This window comes from Scatophagus argus, chromosome 14 (assembly GCF_020382885.2).
Source record: "Scatophagus argus isolate fScaArg1 chromosome 14, fScaArg1.pri, whole genome shotgun sequence".
NCBI lineage: Eukaryota > Metazoa > Chordata > Actinopteri > Scatophagidae > Scatophagus > Scatophagus argus.
In genome coordinates, this window is record NC_058506.1 from 3680788 (window position 1) to 3697186 (window position 16399).

Genomic DNA, 16399 nt, shown 5'->3' on the forward strand with positions numbered 1-16399 from the left:
AAAAGCTGGCTCAGAGATTTAAGCTGTCAGTTTCCACTGTGAGGAACATAGTGAGGAAATGGAAGACCACAGGCACAGTCCTAGTTAAGGCCCGGAGTGGCAGGCCAAGAAAAATCTCTGATAAGCAGAGGCGAGGAATGGTGAGAACGGTCAAACTCAACCCACAGACCAGCTCCAAAGACCCACAACATGATCTTGCTGCAGATGGTGTCACTGTGCATCGTTCAACTATTCAGCGCACTTTGCACAAGGAGATGCTGTATGGGAGAGTAATGCGGCGGAAGCCTTTTCTACGCACATGCCACAAACAGAGTCGCTTGAGGTATGCTAAAGCACATTTGGACAAGCCAGCTTCCTTTTGGAATAAGGTGCTGTGGACTGATGAATGTAAAATTGAGTTATTTGGACATAACAAGGGGCGGTATGCATGGCGGAAGAAGAACACAGCATTCCAAGACAAACACTTGCTACCCACAGTAAAATTTGGTGGTGGTTCCATCATGCTGTGGGGCTGTGTGACCAGTGCAGGTACTGGCAATCTTGTAAAAGTTGAAGGTCGCATGGATTCCAGTCAGTATCAGCAGATTCTTGCCAACAATGTTCAAGAATCAGTGACAAAGTTGAAGTTGCGCCGGGGCTGGATACTTCAACAAGACAACGACCCCAAACACTGCTCAAACTCTACAAAGGCATTCATGCAGAGGAACAACTACAACGTTCTGGAATGGCCATCTCAGTCCCCAGACCTGAACATTATTGAAAATCTGTGGTGTGATTTAAAGCGGGCTGTCCATGCTCGGAAACCATCAAACCTGACTGAACTGGAGATTTTTTGTAAAGAAGAATGGTCAAAAATACCTTCAACCAGACTCCAGACCCTCATTGGAAGCTATAGGAAGCGTTTAGAGGCTGTTATTTCTGCAAAAGGAGGATCTACGAAATATTGATGTCATTTTTCTGTTGGGGTGCCCAAATTTATGCACCTGCCTAATGTTGTTTAAGTAATTATTGCACACTTTCTGTTAATCCTATAAACTTCATTTCACTTCTGAAATATCACTGTGTTTGTCTGCTATATGATATATTTAACTGAAATTGCTGATCCGAACAACCAATGATTTATAAAGGAAAATCCTGAAAATGATCAGGGGTGCCCAAACTTTTTCATACCACTGTATCTAGCTGGACTAATAAGTGCATGTAGGTCTAAGTGAAGCGACCTTGTAGTCTAATTGTTCCTACAGCAAGTTCCAAAACCTTTATAAGAAAGATGGTCTAAAGCCAGACAGGAGTACCTAGCCGCAGGAAACTATGTTCATGGAGGACACATTGGATTGGTGAAGTTTAGAAAAGATATGTAATGCACTGCACTGTCTGTCTTGAACTGTTTATGTTTGATTGCAATTTTCTTGGCTGATTTTTTTTTGGCGGGGGTGAGTGTGGCCTGCTGATACTGATGTTTGCTAATTCCAATTTTCTTCCCAAGGACTATAATTGACAGCATAAACAAACAAATCAGCTTTACTTCCAAGCAAAATTTTACTTTCATAAGTATGAAAGCATGATTAAACTTTACAATTTTCTGTCAAATTAAGCACCTGGAAAGAGTTACAAATAATACACTGAAAATGAGCTGCACACCTAACTTTATCTGACACATTTTTCTTAACAAAGCAGTCGCAACAGAATATATAACAAAACAACATATATAACAAAACAAATTTCAGTTACTTTATAGAAAGTCATTTTATAGTATGCTTATAACTTCACCAGGGCTGAGGTAGTTTATCAGATTTCTGTAGTCTCTTGTTAATGTTTGCTTAGTTTGTGGACCGTGGCCGGGAAGCAGGGGAGCTATTCCTCCTGGGCTGAAGCTACCTTCTGCTTGGTGGCTGTAACCCTTCAGCTGTTTTTCTTTATACTTATTTTGTTGTTTATCCTATTTTTATATCTTTCACTTTCTTTCTTGGTCGAGAAAACTGCAAGTGCAATGTCTGTACAAAAAAGTATTTCCCCTCGGGGATAAATAAAAAGAATTCTGATTTTGATTCTGATCACAAAAAGTGGTCAAACAGCACACGGGACCTCTGCTTGGTCTTGAGTCATAGCATTTATTTATTTACTTATTTATTTATTAATTTATTTATTTAGTGGCTGTGACTTGCACTGGACATTTACAGTCAACTCAAATTCATATAACTCTGCGTTCACTTCTTCTTCGCTGCACGTAATTACTCGCTTGCTCGAAATACGCAGAAAACCGACCGATTCAGGTCACTGGCCGGTTGGTCGGTGCGCCTGTAATAATTACTGCAACAGGTATACAAAATTATTACAATCATCCAGATCTTCATAAATATTGTCTGTTTTGCAACTGATTTTATCCTCACAAATCAGAAACACGTTGAACATTGCCACTTGGTGTGAATGCTTGAGCATCTGTGGTTGTCTGTCCTTGTGTGTTGGTCCTGCAATTGACTGGTGAGCAGTCCAGGATGCACCCAGCCTCTCGCCCATTGCGACCTGGGATAGGCTCCTTGTTTACAGTATGTTTCATATGATTTAATGTGTTTCGATAGGTGAGACAATAATACCCAAGGATGGACAAGGATATTAGGATCAGCATAATGGCACTTAATTCAAGGAAACCCTCACAACAGAGATTAGTAAAATTGTGTCGCTTCATCAACAGACTCTGACTCTAATATTATGAAAAATATGGTTTTATGGACTGAACATTTCAGTAAATGTCACATTAGGGTGTGTGTTGTGTAATGTTGTGGATGGAGGCTGTACCTCCTGGCCATGATCAGTTGGGGTGACTCATCAGAGAGCAGCACTCTGTCTCTTCACATCTTTCTAAATAATCACTGCAATATGGTTTGCAGGCTTTTCATTTATAGGTTTCCATGCTCACTGCACTCTCAGCAGTTTTAACCTGTCAGGACCTCTTTTTTAAAGTTCCAATCAATCTATTACCCAGCAAAATAACAGAACTATTAATAGATGAGTAAATGCAGAGAAGATAGAGGTGATTTTTTTTCACTTTTTAATTCATTTTAACAGTCTGTATTGCTATCTTTATATCCCCTTACACTCATTGATCAATGTGTTTTTAAGATGTAACTCCAGCTAAGCTAGTTGTGTAGTTTCAGTTTCTCAGCAGCACATTTCAGCACCATGGAGAGTTCCACTCAACACAGATCAACACAGATCAACAAAATTTGCTGTGGTATTATTCCACAGCTGTAATTTCTTGTCTTTTTTCTTTTTTTCAGTCAGTGTCGTGTCAGTGTATTTGCCATTGGTAGAATTCGATTCGGTAAAACAACTGCTTCCTGCATATTGTATTTGCTTTTATAACTCACCCAGGATTTGTGTCATGTATACTGATGGATTCTGTAAATGTAAATCTGAAAATTAAATTAGTATTTAAAATTTACCTAAGATGAGTTTCCCTCTACTTTAACCAACTGCCTGCTGTAAATTTATGAAACTCTGTCCTATCATTCAGTGGAATAGTGCATCAGGACAGATCCGCAGCAATGCCCAAACAAATACTTTTTTTTTAATTTATTTTTCAAAAGGTCAGCTTGTAGCCAGAAGCTTCTCAGTAATTCACATGACAGCAAACTCACCTGTCTGTGTGTCTCTGTGCTGAACAGGCTGCTGCTACCGTTAATACCTGATTAAAAAGTGATGCCAGACATTCAACAACAACTCAGCTGGGATTGCTGTGGCTATTTTTTCTTATAAATAATGTCATAATGACCCATGCAGTAATAAATCCTGATTCACAGTTAAACAAAGGGAGGTGAAAGTGATGATATTAAATAAACATAATTGAGTTTAATAAACACTATGGATGTGTACTCAACTTTTTTGGCAGTTCTGTCTACACTTTAATGCAATACACTATTTAGAGTTAAAATCATCATTTGATACACTTCAGTAGAGCCTACTTAATAGGGACATGACCTGTCCACACACACATGCAAGGACATCCAGTTGTTACTTGCAAAATGGTTGCCAGCGCAGACTTTGTTAACATGAAAAAGAGGTTTTCCTTCACAGGGGGGAACCAAAGTTTTCAGTGTCAACAGTGTAAGCAGAGCACATGTGCCTCGTCTTGCCAGGACTTCCTCCCACTCTCTTTCTCTCATTTTCCTCTACCTTCATCTTTCTCGCTCCCCTCCTCAGTGTGGCTCCTGAATATTTAATAAGCCTGAATTACTGAGGCCCTCAACCGTAATGACGGGGAAATCAGACAATTAAATCAGAAGGGCTCCGGCTTTAAGTCTCACCTCCCCCAGAGGAGCCAGAGATTATTTAAAGTGGCACACTGTTTGATTATCTAATCCTCCTCTTGCCCCCTCTGCTTTACTCACAGAGCTGTATTGCCTGCTCCACTTGCCACCACAAATTACCATGAAACACCAATGAGCACTGTATTTAAGTCTTTTTCCATAAGCAGGAACGTGGTGCAATGAAGTCTCAAGGGAATGGCACTATGCGAGTAACTCTTTTACAGTCAGGTTATCACAGTTTAGCAAGGCCTTGAAGGGTGGTCTTGTTCTCACTTAGGAAATGTAATTAACAGCCACGTTGAGATGTGCACATTTGCCTCAAAAGCACATTATGTGTGATTGCATTGGAGATGACTCTTGTCTGTGCACAAACAATTTCTGAGTATGTGTGTGTCAGAGGTATTCAAGACAATGCAGGCTACAGTCTGTAACTTCTCTTTCTCATGTGGCCGTTCAACTTTTCCTTCTTTCTTGAGCTTTCATCAGACTTGAGTGAAACGGGAAACATGAATGTGTGTGTGTGTGTTTGTGTGTAAACTATTATACAGGACCTGCTATTACAACCCTGACCAGTCAGTGCTCTGTGAAATGAAAAGCTGCAGGACTACAGACGGGCTCAGCTCTTCTTTTGCCCCAGCAACAAAGTCTATTTTGTTTGGGTTTGGCGATTAGTACAGTTGTTGTCGGCTTGACTTATTATTCAGACAAAGTGACGGATTGCGATTGAGTAGATGGTAATAGCTTCCTTCATGCCTGCCAGTGCATCACACACACAGAGGTTCTCACAAACAGAGAGATGAATATTCATGATTATACAGCTGAGGCTCAACACTGGCTCATTTAGTGTTGGCCAGAGAGAGGCCAGTGATAGCATTGTAAACACGTAACCATCAGGGGTCTAATAACTCGACTCCAGTACCAGCTAATTACACGCACATGCAGCTATATACACACACACACACACTGTAGATTGAAGCACACAGGCTTAGATTTGAAAGCTATTGTGATGGAGATTTCCCTCCTCGGTTTTGACTTCAGCAGACAAACATTTGTCTGCTCACACAGCTGCCTCCAAAGAGTCTAGAGAACAGAGAATTCCTGTCATAGTATGTCACTGTCTGCCAAATAAGTCCCGAACGAATAAACTCCATTTTTACTCTGCCCATTGTTTCATTCTTTGTGTATTTGATGAGATAGAGTTTCATATGTCTGTGTACACCGTGTGTCCATGTGCTGAACATAGAAACAGTGCTTCATAATAGCCAAAGCTGCTGACAATGACTTGTGAATTCCCCAGCTTTTACACATCAGAGTCTCTTTTCAGGTCTCAGGGAGTGGTAGTGCTTTGTGGTTCCACTGGGAGTTGTGTGAAATCTAGTCAGTTGCCTCAAGTGATGTTCCTTGAGTCAGCAGCGGTTGGGGCTGTGGAGTTAACTGATACTGAGTTTCTCAAAACTCTGTAGCCTGACCTTACCTCTGCTTTGAGGCCAGCGGCTCAAGGCTGCCTTAGCCACTACTAGCGTAACACGCCCAAATCACACACAGATTTGTCAGTGACCAAGTTGCATTGTGGGCAATGTAGGAAGCAACATTGTTTTATGTTTGTTTACAGGATCATTGTTGATTCTTTTTCTTTACGCTCTGTCATAAGCTTGTGAGCGTTACAGGAGTGCAGGGTTTAGTCAGGGAATACTGTTAAAGACTATACCCTTTAAATTTTCAGCCATAAACCTTACATGGGTGAACAGCTGTTTCATATCTCAATCTTGCCATGTTGAACATCACTCTGTAGACAGACAGTATCTAAAATCTCTCCTCTTATAACACGACAGAGGAATGTGGGGCAGCGTTGAGGCCCAGCGCCTCAGGGTTTAAGCTTCCCTGTTGCTTCCTGATTTAAATATCCTTCAACGTCCATTTGCATTTAGTTTTAATAGTGGTTTATTCAGTCAAGCAGAAGATGACATCTTTATCTGTGGTTGGCATATGAGGCTGTTTGCCTCAGGCTAACGTGTGTCTGGTTAATGAGCAGAGGGATGCTGCTGTTGATTAGTAGCAGCAATGAAAAAGCTTAGCCTTCTACTCTGACTCAGCTCTGTAGCGAGCAGATAGGGTCTAGATCCAGACAAGGTGCTTTAAGTTTGTAGTCCAGGTGTGTTGAGAAACTGGGGCAGGTGCTTGGTTTGTGTGTTTCTGCATGCTTGCTTTTGTGTACTCTTTAGGAAAGGGAGTTTTGGAGTTTTATTCTTTTTCCTAACCAGTCCAACAAATTCATTTGTGTGGGTTTAACGTGCGGTATGTTCAGTTCAGTGTGTTGTCTATGGGTTCACTTGGAGTTTGTCTCAAAAATGGAAAGCTCCTCCCAAGGTGATGTTGTAGACCAAACTAGACAACATGCTGCAAGTAACAAATGTTTTTTGTCATTTACTAATCTGCCATTTTTTTTCTTGATTAATTGATTGTTTGGACTATAAACACAACAAATTTGCTTTCAAGGGCTTTGCGGTCTGTGCAGCATACAACACCCTCTGTCCTTAGATCTTCAGTTTGGACAAGGAAAAGCTACAGAATAGGAAGAAACTTCAGGAAGAGCAAAGAAGGTCCAGGAACAACAATGACAGATAGATGTGCAGTGCTGTACGTGTAGAGTACAGAGTAGACAGAAATATCAGTTGACAGTAAGATTATATCAAAGAAAATTAGAATGGCAGTATTACACAGGTAGATTTCAAACATACATGAAGAGTAAAATATCTCCAGCATTTCATTTTGTGTATTGATAACTAAAATGAATCATCTCATCTTTAAGGTGAGATGTTTGTTGAAGTTTGACTGGACAGCATACGTGTGTGTGTTTCCACCTCTCCGTCACAGTACTGGGAATATTGCTTGCTAAGAGAATGGTAGCCAGTGTGTTGCCATGGCAACCCCAGCAGCTGTCAGTGTGCCTCCCATAAGAATGACAAACGATTTTTATTAGAGGGGCTCTAAATTGGTGGGATCCCCCTCTCCATAGAGATGCTTATCCCAGCCTGATCAAACTGGAGTCACTCTGCCAATAACTGTGACCAGGCCTAATTACAACACAGGCCCTCCTGGGCTCATCATACACTCATTATTACTCACAGACTACACCAGCAATTCTGGCGCCAGTCACTGTGTGACATTTTCATAGTGGGAAACAATGTGGTGTTGCATATGGTGCTATTATGGCTGCATTTGCAGAGTGTTACAGACAGTACTAGCTAAATTTTAATTTTACTAAATGAGAATTAAATTTGGCACTGTAATCCTAATCATTTTAACAGTTACCATCTGCCTGTCACAGTTAGTTGTGTTTATGTTTTCGTTGTGCTGTGATCATGACATCACTGAAATCTAAGTGCCGAATATGTCTTGTGTTGAAAAGATGATGCACACTTACAGTTTTTAGGAAAATGTTTAACTTTTGTCACAGAAAATGCAACAGTGCAACACCTTTGCTAAAATATACACTAAGTTAATCATCTTAGTAAAGATATTTGCAAAAACAAACACTGTTTTTTTTAATTGCTTAGTTATAGTCCTCCAGCCCACAATTGGCATACATGTTCAGTTGTTGGGTTCAATTAAAAGACCACCATTGGACACAGTTTCAAAAGGAAAGTGAAAAGCACAAGCTCATAGTCATCCAACACATGCTCTCTTGTCGTTTTTTGTTTACCACCTCAGAAAGATTTTTTTAATCAGTTCTATATGCAGATAGGTGTCAGATTATTAGTGTACGTCTGTACACACAGCGTGGATTATCTTTATTTTCTTTTAAGCTTTGAGTGGCCAAGGTTACGGTGACACTGTAGGCCCCAGCTGTCTCCAGGGACCTCACTCCACTGGCTAATACACTCCAAGACAGTTGCACAGTGGGGACACTGCCAGCAGAGTGATGAGGAAGCGGTTTTTATCTGCATTGTTTAGCTGACTCCATGGGTTTCCTGTAAGTGGCGTCCAGACTGTTGAGTTTGATAGGTCAGAGTTCCATAGAGTCACAGGATTGCAGGTTGTTCAAGGTCATAAGCGAAAATGATCACTCTCAGCAGCCAGAGGTGTGGAAACGGGATCTGTGCCTATATATCCTCATGTTTTTAACAGTGTTTTCTATTGTTGAAAAAAATATACTTAGAGGAGTTTTGTATGTACAGAGCTGCAAAGACACAGGTATGCTCAGGTCAATGTCTGGATTGTGTATGTTCTCCTTTTCCAAGTCACAATATCTTTACATTGTGTTATGTGCAGTACTTGCTTTTGCAACAGCATATGTGATTGGAGGAAAACAGACAGACAGTGTAAGAAACAGAGACAGAGGTGCTGGGTTCCTGTTGAGATCTGTCAGACAGACGGGGCTGACATTCTTTTTCATTTTTTCTTTTTCTTTTTCTGTTTTTTTTTTTTTTTTTGATAATTGCTCTGCCTAGACATGATCTGAATTAGCATATGAAAGTTGGGTCTTTTTTTTGCCTTCACTGGGAGCGCCTAGCTGTAAGCTAATTTGTAAGTCATTTTAGATGACAGAGAGTGGTTGTATCCCAGAGGTGCTCTTCCCTCTTGATCCTTTATTTTCTCTCTCTCTCCTGCTTGCTCTCTCTATCTCTTCTCTCCCTCCTCCCATCTCATCTTTCCTCCACTCCTGTCTCAATTATAGAATATTGAAATGACTCAGACCACCAAGGTAACTCTTTCAGCTGTTTTCAGGCAGATGCTCACCCAGCAAGCATAGGTCAAAGTGCTCAACTGTGTCATTGTGCATCATTGTGTTCCACCTTATTGGAAATCATCTGCCTTTCATCCTTGTCACACATGAACCTGTGTGCGTAGTGACAACACATCCACACCAGTGCAAACTGCCCTTGTTGAAAAGTGCAACAATATTATTTTCATATGATTCACTGTTACTGTTATATGTCTCACAAGCACTTTTTTTAGTGAAAAACTATAAGGCCTCTCAGTTTGAATGAGCAAGGAGTGTACTTGCAGCCCCAGCCTGGCTTATATGGGGATTAATTGAAGCTATTGAGTGTGGATCCACAGAAAGAGACTTGTGTTTGTGGCACCATTGATGCCAAAGCAGCTGGCTGGGCTGAGGAAGGGAAGAGGAGAGTCCTGATGGTCCAGCAAGCCACCTGGGGTGAAGTGAAGCCATAGTTTCAGAAATATACACTAATACACACAGGTGTGGACACATGCTCATATATCTATCATGTTAACACACACGCACACAAACCGCAATAACAGTGGAGGCTGTCTCTCAGGCGGTGTTAGTATGCAGTAGGTATAGCAGAGAGAAGCAGGGAAAACGTAGTGGAGTGCCTTCAATCGTTATTATTGACCATTCCTCTATGCAGCTGTGTGCTGCATAAACACATTCACACTCACATGCACGCATGCATAGACACATATATGTTCATGCACACTAAGACTTTAATATGCAGACACACAAGCCAGTGGGATTTGAGATAACTGCAGTGGTTTGAGAATACACAGAAATGCCCTCAGCTTACAAGGACAAGCACATACAATACAGTACTGTAGGCCTGCAGCTCAGTGTGAGACAATCAATTCTGTTTGTTGGAAGAGAGCACGAGGCGGTTCTCAGAAAGAAATAGAATCTAACAAAGAGTGAAGAATGTAATCAAATACAAAAGCCCTGGACATTTTTTATATTTTAAATTCATACCAACCAACCAGCCTTCTGTTCACATGGCAGTGGTCTAAAAAATGTTTTACTCACTTGTTAATTTACCTCCTGCTGAAAGGTGCGCTGCTGTGTTTGCAAACTGTAAGGTGTGGAATCCCCTAATATTAGAACAATTATTTCAACATTCTGTTCTCTACACTTCGATTGCTAGTGGACACGAGGCAGGCACGCATACACAGACACGCATTACATTGACTTACATTCATTTCCTGGATGTTTTACCACCACATAAGCATAACAATAAACATTAACTGCCTAATTCTAACCCTTACCTTAACGTCAACCTAACCTTAAAGCAAGTCTTTACCGTAATATTTAATGATTTATGTTGTGGGGACTTTCATTTTGTCCTCATAAGTAAGGTGGGTCCTCACAGTGTGACTGTATAAAAAAAGACTTTTGTCCTCACAACTACAGGAATGCACATCCACACGCACACATTGCTTGTAAACACATGTGTGTATGTGTCAGTTTTAGCATGCATTCTCAACACAGGCATACTACTCTCTCCCAGCCCTGGCCTTTTGTCACAGTGACAGGCAGTCTGCTCTAATGAAAGCTCCTCTCATTCGTAAGCCTGCCTTGTCAACTTTTGATGCCAGACAACTTTCAGAGCGAAAGAAGCGGGTGGAAGAGGGAAAGCAGTGATGCTCTCCCTTTTTCCTTTGATACGTGCTTTTTCTGAATTCTTTCCTTCCTTGAAAGTGAACTGCATTTGCTATGAACAAAATTCGCATTTGATTGATAAAATGATTCCGTGGCTTGTCTTTGTAGTTATATAATTAAGGCCTACAAGACACACATGTAAGTGTATACTACATCTCGTGTCCCCCTCATTTTACCAATGGTTGTCATACACTACAACAAAAAGACCCTTCAGGATATCAAATCTATGGTCTGTCGTTTACAACTAGGTCATCATTTGCTCACAATAGCATTCTCACTACTCGCCTCTGTCTATTCCCCCTCTCCTTCTCTGTTTTCTCCCCCCATTTCTCTCTGTTCTCATTCATCCCTTTCTTATTGTACCAGTACTATAATCTGTAAACGTATTGGAAGTCATTGTATATCTATCTGTCCTATGCTCCACCCACAGTCTGCAATTCAGATTACTTTTCTAATCTTATCCAAGATTTAGCTCCCTTTGCACTAGTTGATTTGTTCCCCTACATGGCAGTTCAGATTTCGTATGATTAAAACAGAAATTTAAGATCAGTAGTGACCAAATATAATTTTTTGATGTTTGCAGTAATTAATTGTATACTGTTGGGTTGTTGCAGATAACACCTTTAACACTATGATCACAGCTTCCCCCATTATTTTAGCATGCAATGTACAGGGCCTGTACCAGCAGTATTAATCTGTGTTAAACTGCCATGGCAGAAATAAATAAGAGTAATTCAACACCCCATGGAGTCTACTTTGTGATATCTTAACCAATATTGTCAGAATCCCCCAATGTACTGGAGCCGCATTTGATCTCCATCCCAGACTGGCTTCTCCATCACCATTGACATGAAAATACTCCAGCAGCTACTGGCTACAGCACACATCACTCCCCATAAACACTGACTACCTCTCAACTTCCATGTGTTCACCCAAATTAGCATAACATCAGCATGATATTAGCACATCCGACCTGCGCAGCCATGCCTTATCAAAGCTCTCTGTGATCCCCGGCTCCCTGCGCTTTAGTCTGAAGCACAGAAAGAAACTGAGAGAGTTTCCCTCCAGAGAGAGAGAGAGAGAGCGAGTGAGAGCGATGAGCTACATGATAACGAGCTGTGTTACACTGCTACACAACACACAGCCTTGTCACAGCGCCTCAGAGCTGCACTGAGCTAAATGGGCTGCAGCAGATGTTTGGTGACTACAGTCACATAGAGCTGCGTACCTCACTCGACTTGCAAATATTTGCTAAGAGACTTCAAAATTGGATTTCCTGTATTTTCTTCTTTTAGCATGTATAAGGTAGTGACTCCAGTGCATAAGAATGAATACACACAGTATCCTCTAACACTGTATGACTGTAGAATAATATTTGTAGCCTCCTGTGATGAAATCCTGAGGAAACTAATCCTTTGTTTGTTGCTTTCACACATCACACACTGTGTTGCAGACACAGATGCAAAATGTGGGGACAGTGCATTTCATCCAGCTGGCTATTTTAGTGATTACACTGATTGTCTGTGGGGGTCCAATGTTTGGGTCAAAACAAGGTGGTATTTGTCTGCAGTCATCAGTAGGAGGCAAAATGTTCAGTTATTTTATTATTCAGAATGTGTGTAGTGGTGATTCTGTGATACAAAAGTGACTATTCACTGCTGACTGGGGATTCAGTGAGGACTAATGAAATGATGGATTCTCAACTCTGTTAAGAAGGTTCAGTCTGAAAGACCGTTTCTGCGGATTGACCAACACGCAGCTGTTATTATTATTTAAAATATGTCTTTGGTTTCATTGTTTGACCTGTACTGTAGCTGCTTGAAGCTACACCATAAAACAATAATGTGCACTGACTTAATAGGTTCTGTTTGTTTTTTTTCCAGTGTCACGGTTTCTCATCACATCCACGGGAGCCCTGTATATCCTGGATGTGCAAATGGAAGACGGGCTGTACAACTATAGGTGTATGACACGCCATCGATACACAGGAGAGACCCGACAAAGCAATAGCGCCCGCCTCATTGTCTCAGGTAGGTGTCATATTGTGGCAACATTTGAACCCAGTTTGAGGGATCACAACACACCCTGACATTATACTTTATGTACCCTTTATGAAGTGGGTGATATTTATTATTAACTGTAGATGATACACCACAAGTAAACAAAGTAATGTGAACCATAAAAAATGCCTCAAAACAATAATATGTTTGTTCTCTAATTAATATTTGATTGTATTTTTTTGTTTGTTTATTGTATTTAGTTTAGTTTTAAGTATAACTCTTGTTTTTTGTTGTTGTTGTTGTTGTTGTTGTTGTTCTGTATCAGAAACAACATCTGTGTATGCAAAATGGCCATGGAAGGACTATACGGAAATGAATTTGTACTTGTGAAAAAGTTCTAGAGAATTTGAATAGAACACAGAGTGACAGCAAAAGACACATAAACTAAAGAGAGGGTGACATATGGTAAAGGTCAATAGATGTGTGGAGCGTTTGCCTTCGGGACAGAAAATGCCCTGCCTTTACTTAAACCATAAAGAGACAGTTTCCACATGAAGACCACTTTACTCATGACTGATATAGTTTTTTTTTTTTTGTTGTTGTTGTTTTTTTGGTTTTTTTTTTGAGGGGGGGGTGATACAGATTATTAGTAATGGAGGAGCTCTGTAACCAATATTTTCATTTTCTGCTAATTTATACTTTCACTCCACTACAAATATATTATTTTTTAGTTCAATACATGTACTCAATAGTTTAACATTTATAACTCAGAATATGGTAAGAGTGTGTACCTGTTTACTCATTGAGCCATGATGATAACCACAAAACATTAGACACGCACAGCATGTACTGTTGACATGTGTAACAAACTCAATGTGTTTCATGGTATGTATCAGAACTTTGGACTGGAAATCGTTCAGAAGTGGTCGAACAGCAAAAAAAGGCACACCCCTTACTATACTCTGTTTCCTCCATGCAGACCCCACCAACTCAGCGCCCCACATCCTGGACAGCTTTGAGCGACGAGAGGTGATGTCGTCTCATCGAGTGGAGTTGCCCTGCAAGGCTTCTGGTCACCCCGCACCCAAATACCGCTGGCTTAAGGACAACCGGCCGCTGGAGCCTGACACACGCTTCAGACAGAGTGTGACAGGTCTGCTGATAGAGAGAGCCCAGCCTAGCGACACGGGAACATATGTGTGTGAGGTGTGGAATGGATATGGCAATGCTGAGGTGGTTGGCAGGCTGCAGGTAAAAGGTCAGTGCACACATACTGTAGGTAAGTCATTAGTGATGGTTTTTAATCAGTGCTAGGAATCTGAAGATGCTTTAAATTTCAATTTCAACATTTTTAATCCTGATGTCAGCTTGGTAAAACTGCAGAAATTAAATATGACCAAATTTTCAAGGTTCTCTTAAACACTGAACTCTTACTTCCCTGACCTACAGAGCCCCTGAAGGTGGTGGTGAGCCCGCGGAAGGTGAAGGGCAGCGTGGGAAGCCAGGTTTCACTGTCCTGCAGCGTAACTGGCTCAGAGGAGTACCAGTTGTCCTGGTACCGCAACGGGGAGCTCATCTACCCGAGTAACAGCGTTCGCATGACAGGCCAAAACAGGGAGAATCTGGTCATGGCTGGTATGGCCAAGAGTGATGGGGGAGCCTATCAGTGCTTCGCCAGGCATGGCAAGATGTCCGCACAAGACTTTGTTCAAGTCATACTGGAAGGTCAGATTTCATAGTTAACATGCAGTACTTTATAAAAAAAAAACTGTGTCTGTGCGTTTATGTTCAAATGTAGATGTAATATTGATGTATGTGGTGGTGAGTGCTGTAGTACAGTTTTTCTTAACAAGGTTTTCTGAGAGATACTTGTTAACTTCACAATCTTATTCTGCTTTTTATACAGCAGACATGAAAGTATTGTAATGAAAAAACAAGTTAGTCTTCATTCTGAATAGATTCTCAATAATGATTTCATCTGATGACTTATTGAGATGATATTTAGCATAGTGTAACAAAATGTACCTCGCCCTGTGCATCTCCTTTTCTACTGTGCAGATGGTACCCCCAAGATTCTGGCCTCATTCAGTGAGAAGGTCTACAACATCAATGAGTTTGTGTCGCTGTCGTGCACGGTGAAGGGCACACCGGAGCCGCGGGTAACGTGGACTCTTGACGATGAGCCAGTGGTAAGGGACAGCCGTCACCGCATCTCCCACTACACCAACACAGAGGGCCACGTGGTCAGCCACCTCAACATCAGCCAGACCCAAGTGCCCGACGGAGGGGTGTACCGCTGCATCTGCAACAACTCGGCCGGGACTGTTTCCTACCAGGCGCGAATAAACGTAAGAGGTGCTTGTCAGATCAACTCTTCCAACACGCCATCACATATACACATCAGCATGTCTTGATTTATTCTGTTTTTCTACATATATTTAAAGCGCCTGGATGTGCAGATGTTGAAAGAATGCCTGACTAAGTTTGTCAAAAGGGTTTTCATTTTTATTTAGTTATTTTTGCTGGTGTCTCTCATATTTGGAAAACTGATTTTGTAGCTTGAGAACAGGACAGCCTCCTGCAATAGCACCTCCTATAATCAGTCACCGGTGTCAGCATTAACATTTCTTATGCCCTGCTTTCTACCCAACACCTGCTGATAGCCTTATATTGGGTCACTATTAGGGTGATTTACTGGTAGCTGCAGTGTATAACTGTAGCGCTATCTGCTCTCTACAGGGACATGGTTGGCTGGGTTGCTGTTGTCATGTAGTCGTAATACTGGGGTGCTCAAGCTTTCTGAGCTCGGCGCAAGGTTATTAATATTTCTGTGCTATAGAGAGAGAAGGGTACTTTCTGTACACTGATTGGTTTAATTTGATTGTGTTCATTCTTGCATGTTGGAAGGCTAAATAGGGCGATTCTCTAGCCCTTAAGCGAGGGTCCATGGATGCCGGATGCAGCCAAGCAATGAAGATAAATCTCCACAGGTGCCACTGCAGAGAAAATGTAATGACTGTTTCTCACATCGTTGGCTCCTTAATCGTGCTAAAGAGAGTAGCAACCCAGGATATGCTTGTGCTCAAAGTAGACTATAGAGCCTAGTTAAACTGTCTTCTACAGCGCTTTAAAGAGAAGCCTAATAGTCCATTTTCCTGATAGACACAGAGCTATGGAATCCTATTGGTTATTCTGTTGGTTTTTCACAAGTGTGCGCGAAAGCCAGCACCATGAGTAATGGTTTTGATAATAGCTTCATGAGTGGAGAAAGGGAACATTCCACTCTAATGCTTGTCAGAGGCAATCACAGGCACCAGAGAGGTTGGAGCAAAAGGTAATATTCACTACAGGCTCAAATAGAAGGGTACACAGTTCCAAGTTCTGACAAGGCAAAAAGCACATTTGATATGAAGGAAGCAGAGCAGAATGGGCCCACTGGTAATAATTCTGAACCTGCTTTCCCATACGTTGAGTTTCTTCTTTCTTTCGGTGACTATAAAGACGTCTTAGTCAGGCGGTCCAAAACTTCAAAATAAATCTTTGCAATGTTTTGATTTCTAGCTATCAGATTGAATCAAGACATGTAAACTTTGTGGTGTCTAGAAAACACACACAACACAGCCCAGCTATCTTTTATGCCACCCCCCTGCCTCAAAATCATTTTAAGAGAGTTGTCTCTCCAATGTGTCCTTCAA

General features: G+C 41.3%; 1 protein-coding gene across 2 annotated transcripts in view; it reads left to right on the top strand.

The window, feature by feature from the left end:
• The window catches only part of dscama (Down syndrome cell adhesion molecule a), a 90326-nt gene that overhangs the window by 44041 nt on the left and 29886 nt on the right, over positions 1-16399 (top strand). For both annotated transcript variants that reach the window (XM_046410238.1, XM_046410239.1), the window contains exons 4-7: positions 12588-12734; positions 13684-13962; positions 14154-14429; positions 14763-15059. In XM_046410238.1, coding sequence (XP_046266194.1) covers positions 12588-12734; positions 13684-13962; positions 14154-14429; positions 14763-15059 — 999 coding nt within the window. The remainder of the gene's footprint in view (positions 1-12587; positions 12735-13683; positions 13963-14153; positions 14430-14762; positions 15060-16399) is intronic.